We start from the raw sequence: 18,206 nt of genomic DNA, 5'->3' as shown, positions 1-18,206 counted from the left end.
CAATTGAGACGAACGATTGGTCGGTGCGAGTGAACTCTTCTTTGCTTGGGATATGCGTCTCAGATGCATACATGCTTTACAAGGGTGGTCGGGGAACTCGTTCATGCATGAAGCCTCACAAAATTTTCGGCTTCTTGGATCCGAGCTGGTGAAGAATACCTATGATGTTACAGGTCTGCAATTGCGGTGTCCTGGAACAGCTGCCAACAAACCGCATTTCGCGGGGCCTCCGACAAGTGGAGTCTACGAACATTTGACTCCCACTCGTGACCATCGCAAGGACAAAGACGGTCGAATCCAGAAGGCAAAGAGGCAGCAGAAGTGCCGCACATGTGGTATGAAGTCGAAGTGGGTTCGTTCGGGATGCCGGGCGAAAACTTTTGGTGAGAAACATTTTTGTCACTCAGATACTGTAGTTAGACTGATGCTAATGAACCTGGCGGAGCAGAACCCACGTCGCCTCTCGTCGCGCGGTGAAGGGGGATCGGTAGAGGGTAGAGAACCGGGAAGAAACAGTAAACAAAGAGATTGAGAGGAATGGGAGCCTTTGAGGCTTCCGTATCGCTTTAATTAAGCAATACAGAAACTAGGCGTATCAGGGTTTTTTCTTCTTCTTCGCTAGAGAAAGATAAGTACTTAAACACTATCTGCATAGATAGCTGCGCCCCTTCATTCCTCCCTCTTCGCCCGAACTTTCTCGCCCTCCACGTCCAGCATGGCTGAGGGACTTTGCCAAGCCACATTTTCATTCCAACACAACCCGTCTGTCGCAATCCCTGCATTCCTCCCTATTTCCAGGTACTTCTAGGCAGAATTGCGCCCGGTTGAGTGTCATGCCCGTTGGGCACCGCCACTTTCTGTCCGCAGTGGAGCGTGCCCCCTCCGGCCCGACTGGCCTTACAGCGGTCCCATCTGCTACTGTAATTGACTCCACGTGTCCACCTGTCTTACTATCATACGCACCGTTCTTTTTCCAACCGTTGTACAGTAGCATCAACGTGCGGCTCCACGAACACAGCCATTTTTTTTCATGTCCGAAAACCGGGCACGCCAAAACACAGGCGAAGTTCATCATTTCACCATCGCAATGCTTCTTCACTCTATCATCCGAGTATTGAATCCGACCCCTGGTACACACGCTATGGTAGGCATAGCACTATTACATTCTACTGCGCACAACCCACTGAGTTGGATGCACCGTCATCTTCCCAGCCATCATGTCAACCAGGGCCTTGCTCTGCACAATCTTTGTCATGGCATCTGCCGGGTTGTCGGATCCCGCGACGTGGGCAACGCCATCAATGTCCCTCCGGCGATACGCATGCCGTATCGCGGCCATGTCAATCATGAGCCTCCTTTCAGCACTGTAGGAGTTCCTCGTGATCATATCAAACAGTCCTCTGGAGTCGGTGAGCATATACAGCGGCAAATTGCGGCGAGTAATCTTCTTCATGTCATATTTCAGCACAAACCCAGCGTCAAACCCTGCCGTGAATGCCATAATTTCACCGCCAAGAGAGGAATGCGTAACCCGGCGACACTTGCGACTCGCGTACTCGACGATGTTCGCCCTTCCTGCATTGTCCGTTACGGCGATTACGAACCCAATTTGGGATGACAGATCTTCATTGTTCCCAAGCGCGGCGTCCGTGAACACCATGATCGAGGCTGAGTCAAGGTCCACACTTGGCATTACGATGCCCAATTTGGGGCATTTTTGCACATGAGCCACGACCTTATTCACACCCTTCACTGCAGTGTGGTCGAAGGTGCTATCCTTCACCTGGGCCAACTTTGCAACGGCACAGAGAACATCAGGCCTAGAATTTGTCAGCCAGGCCAGCTTGGCCCTTGCTGACCTCAATTCCTGGTACGTTGCCCCCTCGTCCATCTTTGTTAACGTCTGCGCGTAATCGCATTGGCTCAGTACAAAGCCCCCCTGTACGTTCCTATCCACATGTATCCCGGCAAAAACTATCTCTTCTCGCGTGCGTGCCTTGCTTCTGAACATCTTGACTGTCTTTCCCGTGTGCTCGAAGAAAGCCTCTGTTCCACACTGGAGAGTATCGTCGACTACAATTCCAGACAGCCCACAAAGCTCGCCCTTACTGCGCCGAAAATACAAGCTCAGATCTCCCGTCGTTGGCACCATCCCCAAGTCGCGAACATGATGACGCGAATTTGTGGATCCCCAATAATCGCCGGAATCGGCGAGTCCATAGAGCGGTTTCACAAGCCGCAGCAACTGTCCCTTGGGAAATTTTAACTCTGGAGGCGGGCGGAGGAAAACATTTCTCTGCAGAGGACTATCAGACTGCAGATGAGCCTGGGTGATGTCATGGGACCAGACATCAAAACCAAACATACCAGCGATGCAGACGATCAGCCTTGTTGAACGTTGATGAAGCGTGGTCGAATCATGCACAACGTTGAATTTCTCTTTGTCTGTATGCCCTTGAACAACCAACCGAGCCTTAGCGACCTCCTGTTCTGTTCCAGCATGCTTGAGTGACAAAGCGAATCGTGAGCCCATTACGTTGGCGCCCTCAGGTAAACTTGATCCATCTACTCTTTCCCAGGTCTGCACGTCTTCCAGTCCCTTTATCTCTTTATCTCGTGCATCATGAAATCGCTCCTCCTTTCCCCTCGGATCCCCTATAGGTAAAACCTCGGTGAGATGTGTGTATTGCTCCGAACCCGAACCATATCCACTGTAGAGCAAGTCTTCTTCCCTGTCATGCCATTCGTGCATGTGCTCTTCGTAGTCTGGATCTCGTTCTACATCATCAGGCTCCGACCACGACTGCTCGCTTTCCTCTGTTTCCGATTCGGACTCCGGTGCATTGTCCATGCCCGTGTTGTCACGTTCTCCCTCCTCCTGCTTGCTCGCTTCAATGTCATCTACAGTATAGGGCTTAATACTGGATGCACTAAACTCCCGCGGCTTATGTCGCTCGTCGAGCACAGTAATCAACTTTCCTTCGATCTTGAGGACAGAGTAGGGTCCAGTCCATGACCTAGAACGTCCCTTGACTCCCTTCCTCCACACTAGCACAGGATCTCCTTCTGTGAGTGTCATATGCGCTGCCTTGGACGCTCGCTTCCTGAGGACTGTTTTCATGCGGAGGCGTGCTGTGATTGCCTCCATCTCATTACGGGCAGTCTGCATCATCAACAACCTTTCCTCTTGGCTTGATAGACTTCCCGTAACCGCTGAGACTCTGGGTACGACACCGAATAACAACAAGCTTGGTACGAGACCCTCTGGCCCTAACGTATCGTTCATGCCCTTGTTTGCCAAAGCTAGAATCACCTCCTTAGTATGTCCGGGGTAGTTGGATAGAACCTTGTTGTAGATCCTCCTCAATGTGTCGTGATATCTTTCACCAACGCCCGTTGAGTTGCTGCTTTCCACCCCGGCAATCTCCACAGCTACTCCGACTTCCGAGGTCATCTTATTCCACTTTCTACTCGTGAAGACCGATCCTGCATCGGCCTTAAGGATATCAGGGTAGCCGACGTATTTTGACACCCAACATAACAAGAATGTCTGCCATACTTGCGCGATGCTTTCCCCTTCCAAAAACCTGGCCGCGGAGTAGTGCGTATCCTTGTCGATCACATGAAGAACCGGCTTACTGTGTATCCACATCAGGTCTAGTATTACTGTACGGTTAAATACTATCCCATCAGAGATAGACGCGGTAAATCTTCTGGGCTTTGGGGCACTAAACTGACAGGTATTGCACCTTTTGGATATATCTTCCAGCATCTGTCTCACCTGCAGCGTGGCATCCTCTAATTTGGCACGTTTGATGAGATTGAACATCTTATCAGTAGAGGGATGGAAGAACCCATGGTGCATTTTCCGAAGCTCGGGCATTGTGAAGAGCACTTCCTTCGTCCAGCGGTAGTACATGTGCCCTCCATGTCGCGTCAAAGGGATTGCCCATTGCAACTTGTCATGGACCAGGAGATTCCGTACGTTGTTTATGTACAGGCTGAACTTGTCCAGAGCGTCCAGTCCAATCAAGAGCGGAATATTGGCTGCTACTATGTCCACCCTGATCTCGATGAAAGCATCCCCTGGGGTAGGTATACGCACCACGATAGTCCCAATGCTAGGCTCAACATGAGCTCCAAACCTGAAGACTCTCCTCGTCGCCTTGGGTAGGATCTTACATCCTATGAAGGCCGCATAGGCCTCGGCCTGTCTCCTTCCGGTGACCGAGGTTGATGCACCGGTATCCAGGCATACACCTTCGAATTGGTCGGCGGTCACTGGTGTAGATGCATTTATGGGCAGAATCTCTACGTTGGATGGGATGATATTTTCTGCCATTGAATGACTTGGAGATTTCTGATTGGCTTGTGCCGATCCCGCGCAATAGGTGATGTCCACTCCTTTTCCCTGTTCGGAAGCTGGATGGCTGCCTCCTTCCACATTCAAGTACTGGATACCAAATTGGGCCGCGTATCCATCTTCTGAGTCATTACCCTCATCGCTGCTTGACGATTTGCTTTCTTCGCTATTCTCAGCACTTGCGAAGCTGATGGCCCTTTCCCTGCCCTTGTCTGCAGCCCCTTGGGTATCCTGACCCATCAAAGACCGCATCCAATTCTCGCCGTACTGTATGCACAACTCGTCCATTACCGCGTTGGTCTCTGCTACGGTGCGGGTCTCGTGGATAGCTTTCATGGCTTTGCGACCCTCCCCGTCATATCCTGGCTTGCCAGAACATGTCGGGCACTCGAAGCGGCGGTATCCCTGCTTTCCGCAGCCAAAGCAATTGCCATTAAACGGCTTTTTCTCGCAAGGTGTGTACGGATGGTGTCGCGGGTTGGGATTCGCTCGCCCGTACACGTCTCCAAAGAGAACACGCCTGCCTAGGCTCTTGTCGCCTACTCTAGCTTGGCTATCTCGTCGCTCTGCACGCAGCTCCCGCCCCTTATCTTCCTCAATTGCCTGGCACTTTAAGGTACTGTACAACTTGGCAAAATCCAACTCGTGGGCGCGAGCTGTGGTTGCCCTCGTCCACTTAAACGAGCGCACTGCCTGCTTCAGCCAACGCCTTTGGTCTTGGTCAGTCTGGCGCTCAATTGGCACAAGGTTCCCATGTTTCACGTTCTCTGCTCGTACAGCTTTGAGACCTTCCGCGAGGGATCCCTTTTCCTGCGCTAGATCGTACAAGGACAATGCATTTAAGTGTTCTAGTGTAGCTTCCTGTGCTTCTTCGCCATGAAAAATACTGAGCATAAAGACGTTCACTTCTTCCAGGTTTTTGAAGAACCTTGGATTCGCCTGCACCTTCCGTTTGTAGTAAGTCCGGGCTTGGCCAGCCAGAATATTCTCTACGTTCCTCAATGCCGCGTGTTCCGGCACGCCCCACTGGGTGACACAGTTCATATAAGAGCTGAATATGTCCTCCCAATTTTCCCCATCATCCCCCCCGAATTTGTCACTGCGATCCTTGAACCTCGTCCCAAGCCTGCTAAGGACGGAAACGGCATGTGGGGATACAGTGGTTGACGTCGTGGCGTGCTGGGCGGATTGGTGCTGTTGCCTGTTGGAATTTCGACGATGGAGAGCAGTGTACGTCTCATGTGTACCTGTTGGGGCACCTGGAGGTACGAACCTAAACGGCCCCTCTTGAAATCCGACGTCTGCGTTCGTGGTGTCAACTGGCGCTGGACGGTCCAATTCCTGAGTGCGTCTCTGCAGATACATTCTGGCTGGTGCAGTAGCCTGTGTTCGCTGCAAGTATGGAGTAGAATATTGCTCTACTCCTCCCCTGCCGTCGTCGCTTGATCGCGAAGAACTTCTTGCATACTCGATACGGCGTGACGACAATGTCGGGATCTCTTGCTCCACAGCCTCACGAGCGAGGTCGGTTGCATCCTGGGTGGACTGCGGGTCGCTATAGTACTCGCTGAGGGCACGCTTTATCTGCAGCCCTCTGCGTTTTTCAATTCCGCCCTGTCTATCGTGGATGAGATCTCGCAAGTCCTTGTACATCTGCGGTGCAAACGAGCCGTGTATAACCTCTCTAGAGGACAGAGTCTCTGGAGGAAGCAGGTCGGTGTATGCCTCTTGGAGCGCGCCCCCAACATATCCCTTCTGCATCACTGAGCACATCCCCTGAAACACGTAGGCTTGTTTCGGACTAGTGTCATCAGGCCTCCATGTGACGTTCTGCATCATTTCCTCTACGACGGCCGCAGGAATATGCGTCAAGTTGACAGTCGGAGGAGCGGACACATGGTGTGCTGTATCCTCGATCGTTGGCGTTGGCGGTGTCGCGTCAATCGAGTCTTCTGTAGCGCCTTGAGGCGCCTCCGGGTTCGACATGGTGCTCCAGCCTTTTCACAGTCCACGAGTGTCAGCTGACAATTCCGGAATGTAGTTAGACTGATGCTAATGAACCTGGCGGAGCAGAACCCACGTCGCCTCTCGTCGCGCGGTGAAGGGGGATCGGTAGAGGGTAGAGAACCGGGAAGAAACAGTAAACAAAGAGATTGAGAGGAATGGGAGCCTTTGAGGCTTCCGTATCGCTTTAATTAAGCAATACAGAAACTAGGCGTATCAGGGTTTTTTCTTCTTCTTCGCTAGAGAAAGATAAGTACTTAAACACTATCTGCATAGATAGCTGCGCCCCTTCATTCCTCCCTCTTCGCCCGAACTTTCTCGCCCTCCACGTCCAGCATGGCTGAGGGACTTTGCCAAGCCACATTTTCATTCCAACACAACCCGTCTGTCGCAATCCCTGCATTCCTCCCTATTTCCAGGTACTTCTAGGCAGAATTGCGCCCGGTTGAGTGTCATGCCCGTTGGGCACCGCCACTTTCTGTCCGCAGTGGAGCGTGCCCCCTCCGGCCCGACTGGCCTTACAGCGGTCCCATCTGCTACTGTAATTGACTCCACGTGTCCACCTGTCTTACTATCATACGCACCGTTCTTTTTCCAACCGTTGTACAGTAGCATCAACGTGCGGCTCCACGAACAGATACAGGTCGGTCTTGTTATCGGGAGCATTTGGGTGAGAACCACAATTCTGGTGAGGTCTGTGCCTCACTACAGGATAGTGAACTCGAGTTTTGAGACCGTGGGACAAACCTCGAATGTTGTCTCTTTTCTTGCATCTTGATTAGAAGCTATGTATTCTCGCAGTTGTAAGAATACTTTGATGCCCTGTAGCGTTAAGTGCAGTATTTGACCGTTACAACCGATTCGTCTCTTTTGTATTTTCAAAAAAGTAGAATTTCAGGGCCTCTGGTGAGGACCACCCGGGTCTCATATGAGCACAAATGTTGTACGCTTGGACACTAGGTCTTGAGAGCAGTCACGGTCCACCACATCAGATATGATGTGGGCAGTGGAAAACAGAATGTCTACGAAATGACGTTTTCAATTGCATTTGCTTTAAATGATATCGCATATACAGCATAACCTCGTAAATCACTACAAACTGCCGAACTCGGCCTTCACTACAGTAATCCTTTCAGTTCCTCAGATATGCGACAAAAGTGAAGTTACAGCTCTTCCTCATCAGACATAGCACCTGCCCCTTGTGCATATGACCTGCTGGGCAACCTTTGCTCGATACGCGCACGCCTGCGAACCCGGTAGCGCTCCTGAACAGGGCGCCGTTTCACAGCTGTACTTTGCATTATGTGAAAACGCCTGTTTAAAATTTGCCTCCGCCTCGCACCATCTTCTTCTCTAAGCGGGTGATGAAGCACATGCGCGTTCGTCAAGGCCAATGTGAATTGAAAAAACATGTTGTAGTTAGACTCAGCCCACCTCCACTTGTTCGCCATTAGAACCCAAAGTGTGCACTGTCGACCAAAATAGTTTTCGACAATAATGCGGTCGGACGAAATTTCTCGGTTACCATGGACCTCTTCCGTTGTCAACTCTCGACCCCTTGGCTTCTTGACAGGAATGATAGCGCGTACCTCCCGAGCAGCCCCCTGATAGCCCTTGTCCATCAGGACAGCCCAATATCTGGGAAACCGCTGGACTAGAGGTCCAACATCAGTCACACTGCGCTCTGTCTGAGCTTTGCGGAGTTCCAACTTGTGCCACTCGAGGTTATCATAAAATATATCGACATCGGCGACTGATCCCATAAAATGTCTACTTGCCCCAATGGCTAGACCATTTGGCAACACACCCACCTCGGTCTTATACCCGTACATTTTGTGTTTTCCACTAAAATGACCTTTGGCTTCCTCGTGATTTCCGCGTGGACGGTTGCTTTGGTGAAACGTCACGTCTGTGGCATACCTCGCCATGCCGTATACACGAAAGTGTGACTGATCCTCAAAAATTCGTGACATTGTGAACTTATCTGCAGCGCGTTCGACGTACGTTTTATACGCAAAGGGGGTGACCATGCGGATAAAACTCGTGACCAGCCTTTCGAAGGACGTGCTCTTCATGTTGAACATCTTGGCTGCAAAGTCCCACATGGTCCCGTTTTTGCACACGCATAACGCCATAAACAAAACATCCTTGGCCTTATATTTCGAACGTTTACCACGACCGACGTTGTAGTGTTGGGCTATAAAGGGGCGAAGACGGTCATAAAGCCCTCGATACTCCGCCAGTGTAAAGTTCGTCATCTGTAGCACTGCGATTTCCCCCCCGTCCGCAACGAAAGAGTCAAGAATTGGGCAATCTGAGTCAGTCTCTTCATCGCTGTCAATTTCCGCAGCGTCATAATCGTACTGGTTGAGCTCGTTGCTCCGCTCTGCAGCCAATTCCGCGAGAAGCCGAAGCGCGTCTCCAGGTGATGTGTCGACGTTGTGGCTCATCGTGCGGTGTTGGATCTCGAGACTGCTTGAAGGCGAAAGTGGTACTGTACTGCACATGACTCTTATTGCGAAAAGGATTAGGCGGGTTCTGTGATTTTTTTTGAAAATGGGCGGGAAGAGAAATCGCGCATGCACTTCGGACATGCTGTCAAATTCGTGGTCTATGACTGTCTGGGCAATACGTATCTATTTTGAGAGGTTACAGCGCTGTCAAAAGATCGCGGACAATATCATCTGTTTGTCAATCTTTAGTGTAATGATACAGTTTCTCAGTAATTGTCTAATATTTGGGGTGGTGTTTAGCGCTCAACAGGTACAGCAAGGACTCAACGGAGAACAGGTAATCACTTTGCAAAAGGTGCATGCCTACTGAAAAGGTCTACTAGGGGCAGATGATCCACTACCCTTCCTCCCACGGGTACAGCTCGATCCGCTCACGACAGATAAACATCTAGCGCGACGTGTACAGTTGAGCTACTGTAATGATACGGTGAGATCACGGCAGAATGTCGGCAAGGCCGAAAGATCAAAGATGAGAAGAAATAAAATTCGCGGATTTTTGTGTTATGATAATGCTTGGTCGGATAGACACTAGTCAAATTACCTTTCACGACGTACTGTAACGGTTGCTAGCTAGCTACAGTAGCTAGAGCAGAGAGGAGGCAGAAAGTTACAAGCCCTGCCCCCCACCGCATTGCGATGATGGTCATGGCACTCCTCTTACGCTATAGCTCCGCTGATATGGTAAAACAGTTCTGCTCTCCACCGAACGCACGCCCAGAGCTCTAAGCGTTGGATGCTACGATCAGAATATGAATTTTATTTCAGAGAAAGGCGAAATCCGCATCTTAACGAAACTCCGTATGGAAGAAAGACTTGTCTTTCAGTCGATCATGTCGACAAACAACAAACAACAGTTCCTTGCCGCTCCATGAAGCACCCGTTTTGATACAGGGTCATATATACAAAATGAATTTGTTATTAACCAGTTGAGATACCCATAAACCGTAAAGGAATGTAGGCTTTCTGCTCCTGCGAGTGACGCAGAAGAGAAAAAACGTTGTGCGTGGTGTTTGAAAGAGTGCATGACCAGCACACCCTGCATCTTCAGGTCTGTACCTCCCCTGAAACTCGACCACTCTCGACAAGAACGTTCAAGTCAATCAACGAAAAGCACATCTCATCTCTCACTCTGAGACATACGCTCCAAGCAGTCGTCCTTTCTTCTGTTCACAATCTCATAGAGCATCTTCAAAATTCCATCTACATCTACGTGATTGTTCTGCGCCCCCAAATGGAGCCCCTCAACCATAAACAGGTGATATCTAAGCCCGAAGTTAATTGCTGTCTTCTTGTAGTGCAGCCCCCATCCGATGTGCACCACATCCGTGTCCGGCCTACAGAACATCAAGTTCTGAAACCCTCCCCCATGCATTCCAACAACAATACTAGCCTTATCAAAAATGCCGACCGCCTCGACCGTCTTCGCCTTCGGGGGATACACGACCAGATCATACGCCTTCCCAAACCGTTGCTCAATCCCCTCCTTCAGCTCCTTGAAGTTGGAAATGCAGCGGTTCCCGCGACATCCGAACGGCCCCCGCCCCAGCGCGCGCTCCAGCAACACAATTATCGGCTTCCCCTCTCTCTTACAGAGTTGCGGCAACACTCGCTCGAGCACTTGCGCTGTCCCAACATCCTCATACACTGACTTCGACGGAAACGGAAACTTCTTCAATAGCGTCATCGTCTGGTTCTGCCTTTCTTGCCCATAATTCAGAACCGCGCTCTTCAGCATGAGTGCTACAGCGCGCTCGATACAGTCTGGATTGTAGTACTTCCGTTTACCTACTGTATCCTGAAACATCGGGGGTGGATACAATAGAAGTTTTGCAAACCTGAACGAAAAACGCTTCCCGGTGCGCACAATTCGCTGCGGATCTAGGCCGAACAGTACGAGCAGATCTTCTACAAGGTTGGAGTCGTCAATGGCGACCCTGATATGCGGGAACTGCTTTAACATAGCATGGACGGCGAGGTAGCGCGGAAGGGCATCAAAGAGCGCATGGTGATAGGTTTCTCCGTGATGCTGGGCGAGCACAAGCACGATGTCGTTTCGATTTGTATTGAAAGAAACTATCGCGTTGCCGTCGATGCGGAAGGTCTTTTCAGGCAGCTTCCATTCCCAATCATCCTCACAGCAGCCACCCCCGAGCTCGTGGGCGACGTTTAAATTCGGGTCGTAGACAGTGCCGAATTTGCCGTAGTAGACGTTTTGAAGGACGCGGAGAGCGACAGGCCGAAGCTTTTGCTGGTGACAGAACGGGAGGCGGGCGAGAGCGTGGAGGTGGAGGGGGTGGTCAGGCTCGGTGGAGAGGAAGAAACGTTTGGAATAGGAAGAGTCGCGATCGTAGGCTACGGTGAGGCCGGGGGAGGGATTGGAGGGACGGAGAGTGGCGTAGGAGATGCGAGATTGCGCGAGTGTGGCAGAGGATAGTAAGGAGTGGAGAGAGTAGTTAAAGTCATTGCAGGCGTCAGAAGAAGGGGTGAGAACTGGCGAGGAAGCGTTGGTAGGGGCGTGGGGGTAAAAGGTGGAAATGATGGCGGGGTTGACGAGGAGAACAGGGTTAGAGCGCTTTTCAAAATGGAATTTGAGATGCAAGGGTACGCGGGAGAAGTGCAGGATAAGGACACTGGAGAGGATGAGAATGGAAATTTTTGGGAGCCAGGAATGCAATGAGGTCTGGGGTATCATGGTGTTGCCCTGATGAGTTGGTGGCCTGAGAACGCGAGAGCTCTCGCGGGAAACGATGGTGGTGTACTGGGAGCTTCCGGAAATTGTTTTGGCTAATTGTTGATATCAGGGGGCAACAACAACGTGAGAAAAGTGAAAATAAGAACTCAACAAAACAAACAACTCAACAAACAAGGGCAGATGATGAGTGTTTCCACCGGCAACCGTTTGCCGTCCGCTGTCCACGCCCGCCGTCCGGTATCCGGTATCCGCCATCCGCTATTCGCCGTCCGCCGGATGTTTGGAGCCGACCAATGACAGGCTCAGATATTGGAGATTTTTCTGGCAGGTCGCACTGTGTACATCGGCTAAGAGCATCTCCACCGCATAGGCAAATTGTTTCTATATTTGGACACTTGTCAGGCTCCCACATGGGCATTCGTTTTGCGCATTCTGTTTGCGAAAGTACCACAAATCGCCGTTGCGCAAATCGCGTCGCGGTCTCCACCGCGCACTGCGTCGCACCCGCCCCCGATCCGCGCCCAGACTTCCCGCGCCCCGACTTCTGGGCCGCCCCCCACCCCGACCAGCAGGACACAAAGCCGAGGTCCAGTTCGTCGACGCTGACCTCTTCCACCCAGACTTGTCCTCGCCGCCCGAAGCGAACCCGGCCGCGTCGCCACCCACGCCTTTGCCAGATGGTCGAGTTCAGTTAGCCCCATCCACGCCCGCGGACTCCCATAATAAATGAGTGTTAACGCGTGCACAATGTCTGCGTGCGGGTGGATGCGGGCATGTGCAGTGCGAGCATAGACCGTCCACTGCGCATTTGGCATGCTCAGACGTTTTGGGCGGGTCAGGTGTACCCGTGGCTTCCCGCGTTCTTGCTGTTTCGGCGTCTAAAAGTAACAAAAAATCAGCCCGTTCAAGCAGAAGAGTGTTGCCAAAAAATGGGATTTGTGACGTGACGCGCCACAAAATCAAAAAATATGTGTGCCGTCAAGGCACAAATCCTATTTATCATACGATTTGTGAAACAGATTTGTGTGCAGATTTGCGCGGTGGAGACCAAACTCAAGCCTGAGTCGCCATATTTTAGAAATGGCCACAATTTGCCTGCGCGGTGGAGATGCTCTAAAGATAGAGGTACAAACTCTTGTCCGAAAACTTATCTCTTATCGCGTTTCGCACCGTTACCAGTAGCGTATCCCTCCTTCTGCTCCTGTCCAAATGATTACATGATCATCAGCACAGCTTGTACTTTTCGTATCGAGAATCCTTTTCCCTGTCCTATGAAGCTAATCTGTTGCACGTCTACTGAAAATGTACCAACTGTGGTTCAGTCTCTCATTACCAATTACATACAAGGCACAAATTTAGCTCCTGAGTCAGTGTGCGTTTTGGAATCATGACTTCCCCGTAGCCTCTTGAAACGTTTAGCCCTCTGTCTCCTGCTTTCAGATCTGACGCGAATCCCTTTCCTCTTCTGTATCAGCTGGCGAACGTCCCGTATGCACAATATTCCTTCTCGTCCGCAGCAAAGCTCGAGGCTTTCTTTGCATAACTTCATGTGAACCCCTTCGTTGCTGTCTATTAGAGTTCTTTTAAAAGCATTTAGAACTACTGAATGCTCTGCCCCTCGATTGCCGATGAAGTGCACAACAAAAATACCATCCTTGAAATGGATCAGTCTTTCGATAGCTTTGCTTGGGGAACAAGACTGCCAATAACCATCAACCTGGCAATGCCGCAGCTCAAAGCCGGGCTCTTCTCTCGTAGCCAAACCCGCCAGTTCATTCTCTAAAAAATTTGCTAAGGTCACGAAATTGTCGTCCTGTAAACAATGGTGCATACTTGATTATCTTTTCTGTGAAACATTCGCCCTTTAGTTCGCAAATTGCATTGAATAAAGAATCTTCTGCGCAATTTCCTGTTTTACCCCCACAAAAACTTTAACATGCGGTTCGATTCTGAATTGCTTTGTTTTTATCGTACTTCCCCGAGCACCAAGACTGCCAACTTGTCGAATGTATCCAGGCTGTTCAGAACCATAGGCATCTAGAGCATCTAAAATCTCAATCCGTGATGGGGCCACCATCGAAAACCGGGAGGAATCTTCGCCGTCGGTTTCAGTGTACCGAGATATGTGGGATAGATCACATAAACGCTGTAATCCGGAAAATCGATCTATTTTGAGACCACACAAGTCAATCTCATGCCATTCGCCATCATCTTGGGATGTTATGTTTTCCCCTGATTTTTACTCGACCCATAATATCTGCCCGGAGTAAAACCAAGGCTTTCTTGCATTTTTCCAGCATACAACATATATAATACATTCCAACCTCTGGTGTTTTTGGTTTTCCTGTTGATATTGTTTAAGGAAAGACGGTGCACCGCATCACAATCTAGGCTTCGGTTAGGTAGAGCGTCCAACCATTTACAAATGCTTTTCCCCATCAAAGCTAAAAACCGTTCTCTGTCCATTTTCACAAGAGTGCTACCGAATTCGAAATGGATAAACCAGTCGGCGTTGCGCGGATTTCCTTCACTTCTCCACATTTTCTTCCAATCCTTCCTTCTTGCAAGCTCGTCGTATCCTCTTTTTATATTTTTTTGTGTCAGAATCTGAATCTCTCGTTCCTGTTCTTGTCTTCTAGCCATTCGTATGTTGTAAAGTAAAAACGTTTGATGCAATTAACGATAAAAGGATACTTACTACCTACATTAGTACTACTTTAATATTGCCATTTTCCGAACAGTTCTTTCTCTGCCCGCCATGATAAAAATCATCAGTACATGATGGCATGACAAATTTTGTACAAACATTAAATGTCACTTTATGTACACTCGATTGCACATAGAGGGACATGTAATTTTTGATCACAAGTCTTGTACACAATTATTTTGTCCCTTTTGAGTATGCCGTGTCTCATTTTTCTTCCGTCTGATTACAAATATAAAGATTGAGACATGGATACACTACAGTTTGATATCAGGCGCCGCATGACGCAGTAACGTATTGAGTCTGATTCTGTTTGGAAGTATTTAATGGTCGCCACCGTAACCATTTTGCTCAGAAACAAATGTATGTAGTGTCACGCCCCTTTATAGCTGGTTAAGAGAAGTGAAATGCCTTCTTTTGAGAAGTGCACGAAAGCACTTGGGACCAATAAACGGTGATTACGAGTGGAGGTTCAATTTGCTAGGTAATAATATCTGTAAACGGACGCCGAGAAATGCGTCCCTCAAAACCATATGGCTGCGACCATTAAATGAGGCTTGACTCAAATAGACTGTCCTTCTGTTCTAAGCACTCTGAGGCCTATTGAAGCCTACATAACATCTCATAATCAAGTGGTCATTTCGCGCACCATGTAATTCAGCACGTGCATAACGTGCTGAATTGCATGGTGCACACTTGTTGCGATATGATGAGCACTTTGAAGTGTAAAAATTATCCGCTTCCATCCAAGTAATCCTGAACATAACCGTAAGAGATGAGCTGTTTTATTCGCGCTGCTCTGAAAAATAGGACTGCTGCAACAGTACGACTACATGTATTAAAATGCATTCCATCTGTGGTACAGTTCGGCAACTAGTCTTCTACATGGACAAACTGTATGAACTGAACTTCCAATTCAGTTCATGTCGCATCAATGTTTTGATATGTGTTACAAGGCAGTCGGAAGAGACATCAAAAACTTTTAGGGCAGGTTTTTCGGTCTCTTAACCGAGTCGAGGGTTCTTCGGACTGATGTTACAAAGGGGCTTTTGATGTGCTAGCCATTATTCAGAGGTCCGCCACACTGCCCCTAAGTAGTATTTTTCGTATGGAACGACTGTTAAATTTTCAAAGCCTGGGATAATATGAAAATTAAATACCAATCATGCGCAGGTTGCTAAAACGTCAAAACCTTAGGGGTTTTCACAAAAATGACCATGACATTCATGTGGGAATATAAAGATTTCATCAATGGAGTCCGCTTGGGTTGTTGATTGTACGTAGCAAACCCTAACATCAATTAGTGCTTTACCGCAGAGAGCACGAAGAGAACTAAACTGCGCAGAGACGGAGAAACAAAATTCATTGAATTGGCAATTGAATGAGGCCCAAAGGCCAAAATATTTTTTTGGCCTAGACGGCGCCTCCAACCCCACCCGGAAAGCCAAAAATAAGTTCGCGGCATAAATTGAATATGATTTTTTGGGGTCTCGGATAGACACCAAAACCAAGGGCGGTACTCTCGATCGATCGTTCTTCTCTTTCACCCCACGGAGGTCGAAGAACGACGATCAGTTGACTTCGGAAACGCGATATCTGCATACACGCAGTATAAAGCCATACATTTGTGTCAAGTTTAAGGAAGCGTAATGGAGCACAGTTTTGCGGATCCTAATGATGCCCTTGCTCAAGACATATCGGCAGATATCTGTATGTTTGTCGAGGCGGTCAATGACAAGACGATCAACTATGCAGAGTATGAGAAGAATCGTGTTGATGAAGGGGTAGGGTGCAAACGAAACAGAGATTCATCGCTGCATTCTGTGAGTAAGCCTCTGCTACAGTCTCCCGATGATTTACCTCAAGACCACAGTGAAGTTCGAACAGCTTGTCATGTGAACAATCGAATCAAGAGAAGCGAAAGGCTCGTCGGTCCAGCCGCACAAACGTCATTGGAACATAATAATAAGCAATACGACTTGAGTTCTCCCAATCCGTCTGTTGTGGGGCGCGGCAGTGCCACTGCCTTTGCATCAATGAGCAAGCGGGATCTCATTTCTCTTCTGGGAAATACGGGTCCTCAGATAAATGATGATCAACATGTGAAAAGCAAATGCAACGTGCCTTATCGTGAAGGGGATTTGGATTTCTATTCGAAACCCCCGAATCAAGTCGTGTCCTTCTCAGTTGATGAGATATCAAAGAACTGGATGTATCGCAGCGAACATGGAGATTTCATCCAAGTACCATTCGGGAGTACTGTCTGGATGAGTAAGTGGCTCTTACAGAAGAAAAAATAATTGCCCCCTCCTTTTCCCCTGTGCGATAGTGGCAGGTCACGTCACTTCGATCAGGAGGTAGAGCTCGCCGATCCAAAAGAACGAAACGAATCTTGCAATTCTGCTCAGAATCCTTCAAGAAGGCGGGTATTTTCAAGACCTTCCGGTGTTCTTTACACAAGAAAGGAATACATCCATGCCCATCAGAGCTATTTGTTGCTCTTTGTTCTACGCAGCTGGAAGATATCGGTAGAATTTCCGTGGAAGTCGAATGCTCCTGGTCAGCAGGATGCTGTCACCCCAAAGATGAACAGAGCTACGGGCGGACGAGGAAAGCACTCCAGGGAGTAGTGGGTTCCGGGACACCACATGGGGTCTGCATTGAATTCAGCAAATCGGCAGACCCAGTAGTATTGGCATCTGGGAATAAGTCATTCGGATATACAAAAACAGAAACTGCAAGAAGAGCTCAACACGAAAATCGGAAAGAAGCTACAATTGTGGTTTGGATGATCTGCACAGCATCACAATGGCAATGAAGGAACTCGCATGCGAAGATATGAAGCTGGATCCGGCTGGATCCATGCAGTTCTTCGGAGGTATTCATGATCTTCAGATAACCAACACGGGAGAGCTTGAGTCAATATCGATATACAACGCACTTTCGGTCCGGATTGCCGCAGAAGAGATTATGAACAATCCTGCTGCAACTGTGGTTCTTGACTGTACCGGAAATATCGTGTCAGATGTTGCAGTATCCCGAGCAGCTGATCTTTCCAGGCGATCCGAGAGTAAGACCTGAAAAAAGCCTCTGAAGCAAACCTCAGATAATCCTTTGGTGTTTGATGTACTGAACTTTCACTTGGGGCTTCCCCTGCCGATTGGACCATACATTGCTTGCGAAGCAGTTATTGTTGGAAAGACTGCAAAGACATTCCAAGATATATTGATAGGATTCCGGAGAAGACTCTCCCATTTCGGCCCTAATGCTGAGCATATCAACTACTTCGTGACCGATATGGCCGCACCATTCGCGATAGCAATCACAAACGTTTTCAATAACATGAACGTCCAAGCATACATGTCGACTTTGGCATACGCAGCCAAACTTGGAGATCAATCCATCTTTCGAATTAGCATCAGAACAATTCTTACGTGGTGCGATGTTCATGGAGATCGGGCCATGAGATGACATGCCAAAGAGGCCTACAAGAATCGAGGTGCCTACTTGCAAACACAAATGATTTCGCTATTCCGCAATTTTCGTCTTTCCCTTGTATCTGCAAAATCGTATGATGATATATGCATGGTGATGGCCTTTCTTTCTCGACTGACGTCGATGAAATCATTCTCTGCAGTACCGCCAAGTATTAGAAGTGAACGAAGGAGAGAAGTTGATGCAGAGTCTCTATGCAACGAAGGAGAACAAATCATTTGGAAGCATTTGGGTGGAGTTCCCACGGAAACTGACCCCAATGACGCCGAAACGCTTCGGGTGAGAGCAGGTATCTCGAAAGGATACTACCCATCCTATTTTGAGGAAGCACGCTTATCTGATCAAGGAAAAAGGTCCGAAAATGTCAGGACGAACTACGAGAGCCAAGATAGATCGGATCATCACGTGCAACTGATTCCTGACTTGGAAGAAGAT

The 18,206-nt window shown here is 49.0% G+C and overlaps 2 protein-coding genes; one reads left to right on the top strand and one right to left on the bottom strand.

Moving 5' to 3' along the window:
* Window positions 1-9,617: 9,617 nt before the first annotated feature.
* On the bottom strand, window positions 9,618-11,572 carry CHC_T00001492001 (hypothetical protein). XM_005712137.1 is given in 2 exon segments: window positions 9,618-9,997; window positions 9,998-11,572. The coding sequence occupies 1 exon segment, from the start codon at window positions 11,570-11,572 to the stop codon at window positions 9,998-10,000; it is 1,575 nt and encodes a 524-aa protein (XP_005712194.1). The 3' UTR covers window positions 9,618-9,997.
* A 12-nt stretch (window positions 11,573-11,584) lies between these two features.
* Window positions 11,585-11,668, top strand: CHC_T00001491001 (hypothetical protein). Its single transcript, XM_005712136.1, has one exon. The coding sequence runs from the start codon at window positions 11,585-11,587 to the stop codon at window positions 11,666-11,668; it is 84 nt and encodes a 27-aa protein (XP_005712193.1).
* The last annotated feature ends 6,538 nt before the right edge of the window (window positions 11,669-18,206 follow it).

Source organism: Chondrus crispus, genomic scaffold (assembly GCF_000350225.1).
Source record: "Chondrus crispus Stackhouse genomic scaffold, scaffold_100, whole genome shotgun sequence".
Taxonomy (NCBI): Eukaryota; Rhodophyta; class Florideophyceae; order Gigartinales; family Gigartinaceae; genus Chondrus; species Chondrus crispus.
This window is presented reverse-complemented; position numbering and strand designations above follow the sequence as displayed.